Source organism: Schistocerca gregaria, chromosome 9, assembly GCF_023897955.1.
Source record: "Schistocerca gregaria isolate iqSchGreg1 chromosome 9, iqSchGreg1.2, whole genome shotgun sequence".
Classification (NCBI taxonomy): Eukaryota; Metazoa; Arthropoda; class Insecta; order Orthoptera; family Acrididae; genus Schistocerca; species Schistocerca gregaria.
The window spans coordinates 237,603,491-237,615,665 of NC_064928.1; the positions used below are offsets into that span (position 1 = coordinate 237,603,491).

The 12,175-nt window shown below is 38.9% G+C and overlaps 1 protein-coding gene across 1 annotated transcript in view; it reads right to left on the reverse strand.

The window, feature by feature from the left end:
- LOC126291657 (nuclear RNA export factor 1-like) overlaps nucleotides 1–12,175 on the reverse strand; it is a 143,115-nt gene that overhangs the window by 14,590 nt on the left and 116,350 nt on the right. Inside the window, exons 12-13 of the mRNA XM_049985230.1 lie at nucleotides 8,958–9,126; nucleotides 5,916–6,086 (exon numbers count right to left, since the gene is read on the reverse strand). Of these exons, the coding sequence (XP_049841187.1) occupies nucleotides 5,916–6,086; nucleotides 8,958–9,126 (340 nt within the window). The remainder of the gene's footprint in view (nucleotides 1–5,915; nucleotides 6,087–8,957; nucleotides 9,127–12,175) is intronic.

Below are 12,175 nucleotides of genomic sequence, written 5' to 3' on the forward strand. Positions count from 1 at the left end.
ATATATGTATGTATGAAAAAGCAGTTGTTATATTTTTAAGTTCAAACACAAATGCAGTGACACAACGTAACTCTTCGATTCTTGAGGAGACGAAGAAAGAACTAAGACTAGAGGTAGCAGACTTATTAAAAAACAGGACATAACTAATACCTGTGATGACTTTACCGCAACACTAAGCAAAGGATTAAATCATAAATTCACCAAGTTTTCACCTTTGTGTGATATTCACCCTGTTTCAATTCTAAAGTCATTTACAAGCATGTTGCTGATTCCTGGTCAGATTTTAATAAAGTATGATTTTTAATAAATCATTTGATGGGTGATACTGAACAGTGGGGCAGAATAATTCACAACTTACAATGATTTCGAAACAGCATTTAAGTCTAAGTACTGGAGTGACGGGGCACAAAAGAAATTGAGAGTAGAGCTTCTACCACTGATACGATACAACAGTTGTTCATGGAACGGGTACAGATATTTTGTGGACTGGCACCTTAACAAAGCAAGAATCGGGACAAATTGCTAGCAAAGGACTGGAGAAAAGAGAACAACTTATTGGAATATCTAGAACAAGTGGACACAGTGAAAAGGCAATCAGAAAGATGGCACCCAGGCAGCAATATCAAAATAACGAACAAAGTAATGTTAACACAGGATCTCGCCCCACCAGGGAGAGTGCTACGAATGGAGGAAACAGGGAACACAACGGGTGTGACTGTAACCATTCAAGGAATAGATACAGAAACAGGAACAGCAGAAATTATCACAATAACACATTTGACAATACAAGTATGAGAGAGAGGGAAAACTAATACGCTTCTGAGGAGAGGCTTGTGCACTAGAAAATGAGCCACAACAAATTTGTCCTAGCTTAATTAGGTACAATTATGGGCAGAGTGTAAAAGATGTCTTACTAGGCGAAGGAAATACACGAACAAAAGAATGTATGAAATCAAAATTCATATGCACTGTAGATAACACAATTGTGGAAGTCATTTTAGGCTCTGGTAGTGACATATCAGTAGTAATCACTATTTCTTAAAGCAAAATAATTTGTTAAATGCATTCCTTCAGCTAACAGTCACAGGACTACAGATAACTGGAATAACAGATATGACAAGCAAACTGGTGAATGCACAATTGTTTATCGAATTTGCATTAAACACATGCACATTTCAACAAGTAATGTTTGCACTAAAAGGTTTAAATATAGCTATGATTTTAGGCACAGACGTTTTGTATGACATCAACTTATTGTTAAAATTTCTAACAGGGGATGACTTGCCTGTCATTCATTTCACAAAGAGAAACACACGCAGATTAAAACTCGCTTTATTGACAGAAACTACATTAAAACAAAATTACAGACACCAGTTATGGCTCAGATGTGGTACACTTGAATGAGGCAGACATGATTGATAACACCAACAAATCAAAGAATCTAAGCATTGAGGAAAAGGAAGATATGATTTCTTTATTATGCATTTTAACATGCGCAGATGTTATTAAAGACTTTGTTCATAGATTGAAGATTAAAAAACACAATCCATTTTATGTCAGACTCTAAACCATACCAGTGTTGAAAAAGTTGTTAGTACAAAAAGAAACTGAAAGAACATTACAGAAATGTCTAGCTGTTATAATGATCAATTAGTCACTGTTGAAAAACCAGATGGTAATGTATGTATGTATAGTGTTGGAGGGATGAACTGTAGACAGAAAAACAGAGCCAGAGAGATAGACTCTCCATAACAGAGAAACTGCTTGCAAAGTTTGAAGGAGTAAAATACATCAGCACAGTGGATCTGATATTAGGGTATTGACAGATTGCCCTCCACGAAGATTTGCAAAAGCATAAGGCATTTCTGTATGAAGGAAGATCGTACCAATTTGAAGTGCTACCATTTTGCCTAGTCTCACTTTTATAAGAGCTTTGGATAAAGAATTGGGAAACGAGTTAAGAAGTAAAGTGTTGCTAAATGTTGATGACATAGTTATAAGATCCACAACATGGGAAGAACACTTGCTAACACTGGATGAATTTTTTTGAGAGATTAGGTTCCTAGGTGCTACCATTAAATTGTCAAAATCGCAATTTAGTAGAAAAGAGGTGAAATTATTGGTGTCAATACTATTGGTATTGAGGCAGATCTACACAGATTAGATGTTAAAATGAAGTGCCCAGAACCTACTAATAAAAAACAATTCACATCTTTTTAGGTATATGTTACGATTCTACAAAAATTCATCACCAATTCAGTGCCAAGTTTGATACGGTTATTAAAACAGAACACAATGTGGAGATGGGATATACACTGTCACGAAGAATTTTCAAAAATAAATGAAGCAGATGAGGAGTTGGGCTCTCACATATTCCAAATATGTAACTGATCACACATTGGGGCAAAAACCAATAGATTATTATTATTTTTTTTTTTTTGCCAGTAGAATGCCACACAACAAGAACAAAGTCACAGTGTTATGGAAAAGGAAACATTGTCAGTAGCGTGCATATTCAAGAAATTTAAATAACTACTAGAGGGATATGAGACAGTAATACATACAGAACATAGTACATTAACATTTCTACGGGCCAGGGGGGAAGGACACATATATTTGTGGTGTTGAAATGCTTAGCTAAACTAAAAAAAATTACACCCATTAAATAATCGTATGATGAAACTAAGAGATCATTTCAAAAATGTGAGTAAACCAAAAATTTTGCTTTCGGAAATGTGAGTCCAAGTATTCAGATATATTGTAGGAAGAGTGGCTAATGAAGCAGCATTCATCCTAAATTTGGTCTTTTTATTAACCATTAGGGAACGATCAACTTTACACAATATTCTTACTGCACATTTCTTGCACTTTGCAATGTCTCAGAAGGTTATGCCGCAGGGGAGAAATGAGTGCAAATGTGTCACGTATGCTAGGAATATTGCCTGCAGGTCAAAACACTATGACAGTTCCAGTTTATGAACGCAAAACAGGCAGAACTAAGCTTTTTGATTAACTTATCTGCCTGCTTGTACCAATTCATTATGCACCTACATATCGAGGAACTTCACACATGAAGCTCATCTGGAATATTTGTGCCACTGATATCTATTTCTGGTACCTCAAAGTGATTTTTATTTGCCAGGAATGGATTAATATGAGTTTTCGCAACATTAAGGGTTAAGGTGTTGGCCAAGAACCAGTTAAAAGCTCACTCCACTATTATCTCAGATGTCTACAGCAAACATTACAGTATTGGAAGAGTCATTCCATGTACCTAGTAAAACATTTACGTAGACAAAGAAAAGGGGCAGGCCAAGAACATCTCAATTTACTTTTATTCCCTCGTATCAGCTGCAGATGCACCTATTTGTTTCCTGTCATTACAATATCACTAAATTCAGGTGAGGGGAAGATCTTTAATCCCATATAATTTTAGTTTCCCTTAAAGAATTTTATAATTTACAATTGTAGACTTAGAGAAAGCTTTTGACAATGTTGACTGGAATACTCTCTTTCAAATTCTGAAGGTGGCAGGGGTAAAGTACAGGGAGTGAAAGGCTATTTACAATTTGTACAGAAACCAGATGGCAGTTATCAGATTCGAGGGGCATGAAAGGGAAGCAGTGGTTGGGAAAGGAGTGAGACAGGGTTGTAGCCTCTCCCCGGTGTTATTCAATCTGTATATTGAGCAAGCAGTAAAGGAAACAAAAGAAAAATTTGGAGTAGGTATTAAAATTCATGGAGAAGAAGTAAAAACTTTGAGGTTCGCCGATGACATTGTAATTCTGTCAGAGACAGCAAAGGACTTGGAAGAGCAGTTGAACGGAATGGACAGTGTCTTGAAAGGAGGATACAAGATGAACATCAACAAAAGCAAAACGAGGATAATGGAATGTAGTCAAATTAAATCAGGTGATGCTGAGGGAATTAGATTAGGAAATGAGACACTTAAAGTAGTAAAGGAGTTCCGCTATTTAGGAAGTAAAATAACTGATGATGGTCGAAGTAGAGAGGATATAAAATGTAGACTGGCAATGGCAAGGAAAGTGTTTCTGAAGAAGAGAAATTTGTTAACATCGAATATAGATTTATGTATCAGGAAGTCGTTACTGAAAGTATTTGTTTGGAGTGTAGCCATGTATGGAAGTGAAACATGGACGATAACTAGTTTGGACAAGAAGAGAATAGAAGCTTTCGAAATGTGGTGCTACAGAAGAATGTTGAAGATTAGATGGGTAGATCACGTAACTAATGAGGAGGTATTGAATAAGATTGGGGAGAAGAGAAGTTTGTGGCACAACTTGACTAGAAGAAGGGATTGGTTGGTAGGACATGTTTTGAGGCATCAAGGGAACACAAATTTAGCATTGGAGGGCAGCATGGAGGGTAAAAATCGTAGAGGGAGACCAAGAGATGAATACACTAAGCAGATTCAGAAGGATGTAGGTTGCAGTAGGTACTGGGAGATGAAGAAGCTTGCACAGGATAGAGTAGTATGGAGAGCTGCATCAAACCAGTCTCAGGACTGAAGACAACAACAACAACAACAACAACAACCTAATCCACCCTGTCATAGAGCTCAGTAACCTCACAGAAAATGCCAACAGGGTATTTTTGTTGTTCAGTTATCCTTGTGTGAGCGCACAATACAGAAATATTAATAGAAGCCAAACTGAGTTGTCATTAATAGATTATATTCAGAAATATGGTTCACTATTCTACTGTGAGCTATTTTCTCAAAGCTTTTTGAGAACAAGGGAAGGAGTGAAATCGGTCTGTAATACATATGGTATATTGGCGTAGTGACTGAATTTTACAGTTTTCAGGACACACTCCTTAACTCACCGACAGATTGCAAAGGTAACTCTAGATAGCACAACATTTTATTATTCTGGCTGACACATCAGCAGAGCCAGAAACTAGAGAGTAATTTATGAGCCTTAGAGGGGCTGGACCAGTAGAATGAATTTGAGGAAGAAACAAGCCAATAGTTCTGCAACCACAGTACTGAAAGTCTACCAAATTTGGAGAGTTGCCCAGGAATCATGAAATAGGAGGCAGGATAGCAGGTCTGATGGAACACTGACCTAGAGTACTACTGATGGCTATGAGTCCGATTAGACAGCCTTCAACACTTTAGCATGACAGCAGTTGGTGTTATTATGTGGTTGCCGTTTCATGTACGACAAAGGAGCTAATAATTAGCTGGAGGAAGTGCTGCATTCTTTATCTGGTTTTCTAAAGTGGGAATTTCTGAAAACTACAACATCCAATTTTCGTTTAGCTTTCAAACATTCTTTCCTTAGAGCTGTTCGAATACTTTTTCTTTTTTTATATTGCTGGGATGTTGAAGGGAGATTGTGAGATACTCAGAGCTTTATGAATGCTTTTTCTTTTTTTTATATTGTTGGGTATGTTGAAGGGACCCTGTTAGAGTTGAGTGTTTCAATTACAGCTGCTGGATTTTGGTAGTTCTCTAAGTGCAGTAGTATTATTAACCACATACTGCACATAAAGAGAGAGGTTTATGTAAAACCAAAATTTATTATAGTAATAGTAGGACAGGAAGCTGATCTGGATCTGTCGATTTACAGTTCCTCAAAGACTATGGTGCTGTTAGGCTCATAGTGGGATCACACACACAGGCCTAAAAAGTGTGAGCCTGGACACATTTTTGTGACATTGCAGTGTTAAGAAGAGGTGAGTGGGTTGCAAATTGTTTGCTAAGTGATTTACACATTTATTTTTCAAACTTTCCACAGTCTTAAGATATCCACCTCACTTACAAACTCCAGATTTCACACTATCTCTCTTCATACATGTGTGTCCTATGATTGGAATAATAAAAGTGACAACACTTCTATAAGGATACATATATTACACTTTAAAAAAATGATTTTGTGTGATTTACTTACTTCTGCCTCACGTGTAGCTGCATTTGAGATATACAGGATATCATTAGTAATTTGATATTCATCATTTTCTCGTCTCTGGAGGACAAAAGTGCGTGAGAAATGTCTATGAGAACTTTTCTGCTTAGCAATGTCCCGGAAGACACCTGTTACTGTCAGTACGGTCATCTTCGGCTGGGGGAGAAAGAAAACAGAATGTTTCACTTCATTTTCATCATTTAAAAAATACCAAATGCTAGTTATATCTCACTGAAAATGCACAAAGTCTACATCTAAAGTATATGTTGTGCAAATATCATCTCACTCCTTAGCACACCATTCACATCTGTTACACAGGCATGACTACGTTTTGCTATTTCAGTTTTTAAGGTGGAGTTCCTCCATTTTCATTGTCACGATCATACAGCTTCTTGTTTCCTCTTAGTAAATTTACCAAGGAACATTTTAGAGGTAACTGACGTTTGAAGTACAAAATTATAGTCACATCCCTCCAGTTTTGTATATTGCTTCTGTATTTCAGGGAATGAGCTTACTTTCACATGGCACACACAGTGCAAATATACAAGGCACACAGAAAATGTGTTCCGACACCACCAATGAATGAACACTGTCACTTAAAAGGGTTTCACACATCACTTAGCCTTACGACTGACTGAAAACCACATTATTATCAACTAAAACCACCACGATTTCACAGTTGGAAGAGATCAGTTTGGATTGTAAACTTCCTCTGGTTATCTCCATACATAAGACACATTTTGTGGTTGGGAACAGTGTTTAAGTACACACATCTGATCATATCACTTGTTACCAGTGAATAATAGTTTATATTCTGTACATCCTACATGCCCTCTTTTGTTAAGGTTCGGACAGATGCTTAACTGCTTGTTGGTAATTCTCTACTACATGGTCTCTACAACCAAATTTAGATTTTCTTCCACTGTTGTGAGTGGCAGGCAGTTTTTTGTCACAAGTTCTGTGTACTGCCACAACACTCTGAATACTCCCATTCAGATTCCAAAATGTTGTGACACATTAAACAGTTAAACAAGTAGCAACAGTGCAAACAACTCTTTTCTTAATATTTTACACACATGCAGAGTGACAAATAACTCTAGTTACAGTTGATGTACAAATCTTTAAACTTTGGAAATGGTTAATTACTAACATTTGCGACATAACTGGACTTAAATTTCTGTTGCACTGAGGGAGAAGCAGTGTGTGTTGTCACTAACTAGTCTGTAGAAGCCAATGGCCACAGACCATAAGGTACTGTCTCTAGTTATTTCTCAGCAGTTTGACTTTACTTAATTACTATCAATTTTCTACAAGTTTCAAGTGTTTTGTTTATGTTGGCAATTAGCAAAAGAACTTTTACTTATTGTGGCTGCTTTATCTCATGAACTATTTGGAGTGTGCAAAATAAGTATTACTGAGGTAAGGTCTTGAAGAGTTACTTAAATAAAGGGCTCCTTAACATATTGCAAAAAGTGATAATTTGCAAGAACCTCATACTCTATGGAACTACACAGTAGAAAGAAAATGTGAACACACACACACACACACACACACACACACACACACAGGGAGTAGGTGTAGTAGTTTTTTTTTTTAAGTACACTTTTTCCATTAAAAAGAAATTGTTTGTGGAAAAGTTAATTCCACTCATATCTGCCATCAGGGAAATGAAAGGATGATAATCTAAAGGTGTAAAGTCAAGAAGTGATTCAAAACATCCTAACCAAATGAGTCCGAGAGTGCCATGATGGCTAAGGCTGTGCAAGGAAAGGCAATGTCGTGCACTGAGGACACGCCTCTCATCAGCATTCCCCTCCTTTTGTTTTGAATGCCACTTCTGAGTTTCTTTAGGGTCTCACATTATTGTTTTGCATTGACCATCTCCCTGAGGCAGAAATTTGGCCAAATTGATGCCTTTTCAGTTCCAAAACACCGAGGCCATGATTTTTTGCCTAAAATTATGGTTTTGAATTTTTTGGCAGATGGGACATTGGTGTGACACCACACTGGAGACTGTCTTTTTGTCTCAGGTGTGTAATGAACCACCCACATTTCATCTCCAGTCACAATAGATCTAAAAAAAATCCTCTCTTTCCAATTCAAGTAGCTCAAGAAACTCGTGGCTTTTACTGACCCAATTTTTCTTGTGCTGCTCAGTAAGATTTTTTGGGACCCATCTTGTACATGGTTTCCACTAGCCCAGCTTTTCTGCGAGTCTTGTAAGAGTTCTGGAGAGTTGTGGTAACATCACAGAATTTTCATCCACTGTCAATGGCACTCTTTAAACAGTTTCCTAGAATTTTTGGAGCAACTCATCAGTAAAAATGGAAGGTCATCCACTCCTCGTTCATCATAACATTTGTCAGCCTCCACTAAACTGCCTCCACCACTTAAAAGCAGCTTTCCTGTTCATAACACCTTTGCCATAAAATGTTTTGATTCGTGAAAAAAATCTGGTTGTGTTATCCCTTCCACAAGTAGGAAGCACATGACTCACACCTGCAAGGATTTCTTACTGACATCTTTCATACAACTGGTCACTACAACATGAGTTTACAAACTACTGTGTCCCTGCAATGCTCTTTCTGGTCAGGGTATCCCTTTCTACCACACAGTGTTGTGAGCGCTAAAAGAAACAGACTGTTAGGGTCACAGTGCACTTACTTGCTGAACATGCCTCATACATATATAAGCTGTAAAAGAAGCAGCCAAGAACTGATATGTACTCTCTCTCTCTCTCTCTCTCTCTCTCTCTCGCTGTGTGTGTGTGTGTGTGTGTGTGTGTGTGTGTGTGTGTGTGTGTGTGTGTGTCCACTCCTTCCACCATTTCAATAGCAAACATAAACCTTTAGTGTCATGACTTACTGGCAGTCATTCTTCATGCCCAACACGTGGAAATGGAACAGGTAATTGAAAATGATACTGCTACGTAAGATAACCCATTTGCACTGTGCACACTATGGTGGCTTCCAGAGTACATAAGCAGGTATGGTTGTACAACCGAGTAACTGAAGCTGAGTAACTCACCGTATGTACCAAAAGATCCACAGCGAAGGTGTAGGGATCGTGCTGCGTAGTGGGTAAGCTCGATAATCTTTCGAGGATTTCCTCTGAGCCGTGTGTTAGTGCAGCATTCGCCTTCTTCAGATCAGAGCAACGTAACAGGTTTCGGGTCTGATCAATGTAAGCAGACAATCTGGAACCAAGAAAAACTTTCTTCATAATTTTGTGATCTGACAGCAACATAAAGGCTTAAAAATAGTGGTGACATTAGCATTGAAACTGCAAGTGATTGGGGCATGTGTTAAACCCCTCACACATTACAAATCTATCCCATACAATTATCAAGGATGAACTCTGATTGCCATTCTTTTTACTCTATTTTTATTCAGATGCTCCTCTATACTAGTGGCAAAAAACAAAAGCTTAGGATAATCTATAATTTACCCAGAACTAATTTTAATACATCCAATTAATCAATCATGCAACTCTGAAATTTCTGTACGATACGAACAATTAACACAACAATAATATACAAAGGGCATAAAAATGTACTTAATTTCACACGTCTTAATATTGGGCAACAAAAGGAAAGGTGATGGTTGTGGCCTATTTGTTGAACTGTGCCAGTCTTCATCAGCAGTGATTTGAGAAAACCAGTACGGCTGGATCACCTACACGAGCCTAAATCCTCTTTATATGAACAGATTCCATACTTCCCCGTGTATCTTACTGAAACACAGTGTCACCTATTATTTTACTGATTTTAACTAATTACATTCTCCACAACACTGTTATATGAATCTAAGTAACACCAGCAGTAAGAAAAGCAATTTACTAATCAGAAAACAATTTTGGCTTGAAAAGCGTTTGTTCCAGAGCCATACACACTTTTCTGAACAGTGCCTCAGAATGTAGTCACAGCATAAACATTGTTTCTCTGCCATATATTTACTAATTGATCACTGCTGCTGTTTTCATCAAGAACGTGTTGTAAAAGTTAAGTCTCATAAGTGAGCTGATGTACAGCATTGTGAAGTGTGACCTAACATTTTTATGAAATGACATGCCCCATTTCCAAGCTTCCATGACAATGAAAGATATTCATTACATTTAGTAGTAAGTATCAGGACACCCCAAAGTGGGAAATATTGTTGTTATATGTGCAGATGGGAGACTGTCTTGAACATATAACATTTCCAAGGTGAGACAGCAAACGAGCATCTCCACCTGCTGTGTGTGGACCACTTGTTCTGTGGCATAACAGTTTGAAGGTGTTTAGAGGGTACAGAGAAAAAAAGAAAAAGGTCATGGCTACAATGAACCCCATGAAAAATGACTGTCAAACTCGTCTGTCTTAATCTTATCCATACTACGTACTTTGTCATCTGTCAACCCACATTTTATACAAGATAATCTATTGAGACATGATTTTTTTGTAAGAGAAAGTATTAATAACGAATATTATGAGAAGAAAAGTTGCTGCAGTGGACATGCTGAGTCGCAGACAGGCACAACAAAAAGACTCACAATTATAGCGTCCGCCCATTAAGGCCTTCGTCAACACTAGACTCACATACGCACACACACACACACACACACACACACACACACACACACACACACACACACACACACACACAACTCACACACACGACTGCAGCCTCAGGCAACTGAACCCACACTGCAAACAGCAGCACCAGTGCATGATTGTGACTGGTTGGGGGGTAAGGATGAGGCTGTTGGGGAAAGAGGAAGGGATAGTATGGTGGGGGTGGCCGACAGTGAAGTACTGCAGGTAGAAAAGGAGAGAAATAAAAAGATTGGGTGTGGTGGCGGAATAACGGCTGTGCAGTGGTGGAATGGGAACAGGGAAGGGGCCTACTGGGCGAGGACAGTGACTAACAAAGGTTGAGGCCAGGAGGGTTACGGGAACATAGGATATCTTGCAGGGAGGTTCAAACCTGCGCAACTCAGAAAAGGTAGTGTTGGTGGGAAGGATCCATATGGCACAGGCTGTGAAGCAGTGATTGAAATGAAGGATATCATATTTGGCAGTGTGTTCAGCAACAGAGTGGTCCACTTGTTTCTTGGCCAAAGTTTGTCAGTTGCTATTCATGCAGACAGACAACTTGTTGGTCGTCATGCCTACACAGAATGCAGCACAGTGGTTACAGCTTAGCTTGTAGACCATATGACTGGTTTCACAGGTAGCCCTGTCTTTAAGGGGTAGGTGATGTTTGTGACCGGACTGGAGTAGATGGTGGTGGTGGGAAGATGTATGAGACAGGTCTAAGTCTATTGAGTATATTGTGAAGGTTCGGTGGCTGGCAGAATATCACTGTTGGAGGGGTGGGAAGGATAGAGAGCATGACGAGAGAGGTAATCAAAACCCTGGTGGGGTATGTAATTCTGTTGCTTCAGATCCAGATGGTACTGAGTTACAAGGGGAATGCTCCTCTGTGGCCGGACTGTGGAACTTTGGGAGACTGGAAAGATAAGGCATGGGAGATTTGTTTTTGAACAAGGTTGGGACGATAATTACAGTCACTGAAGGCTTCAGTGAGATCCTCAGTATATTTTGAGAGGGACTGCTCATCATTGCAGATGCGACAACCAAGGATGGCTAGGCTGTACGGAAGGGACTTCTTGGTATGGAATGAGTAGAAGCAGTTGAAGTGAAGGTGTTGCTGGTGATTAGTAGGTTTGATATGCATGGAGGTACTGATGTAGCCATCTCTGAGGTGGAGGTCAACATCTAGGAAGGTGGCTTGTTGGGTTGAGTAGGACCAGGTGAAGCAAAGGGGGGAGAAGTTGAGGATCTGATCTGGAGGAATGTGGATAGGGTGTCCTCACCTTTAATCCAGACAGCAAAGCTGTCAACAATGAATTCAGGTTTAGGATTCTGGGTTTTCAGGAAGGATTCCTCTAGGTGGCCCATGAATATGTTGGCATAGGATGGTGCCATGCAGGTGCCCATAGCCGTACCACAGATTTGTTTGTAGGTAACGCCTTCCTACAGGAATCCATTTAATTCATTGGAAAAATCCTGTTTTGTTTGTGTTGGAAGGACATGAGAAATTTTTTCCCTATGATACTAGTGACCCTAATCAAAGCTACACCTGTAATTTGTTCATCTTTTTCCACAAATATGGTGACACATTCGCTAACAAGTATAAGACACCTACTCAAGTGTTGTAGCGAGGTGCTGACTCAACTTCTCCAAATGGAGGGAGTATCGTCAA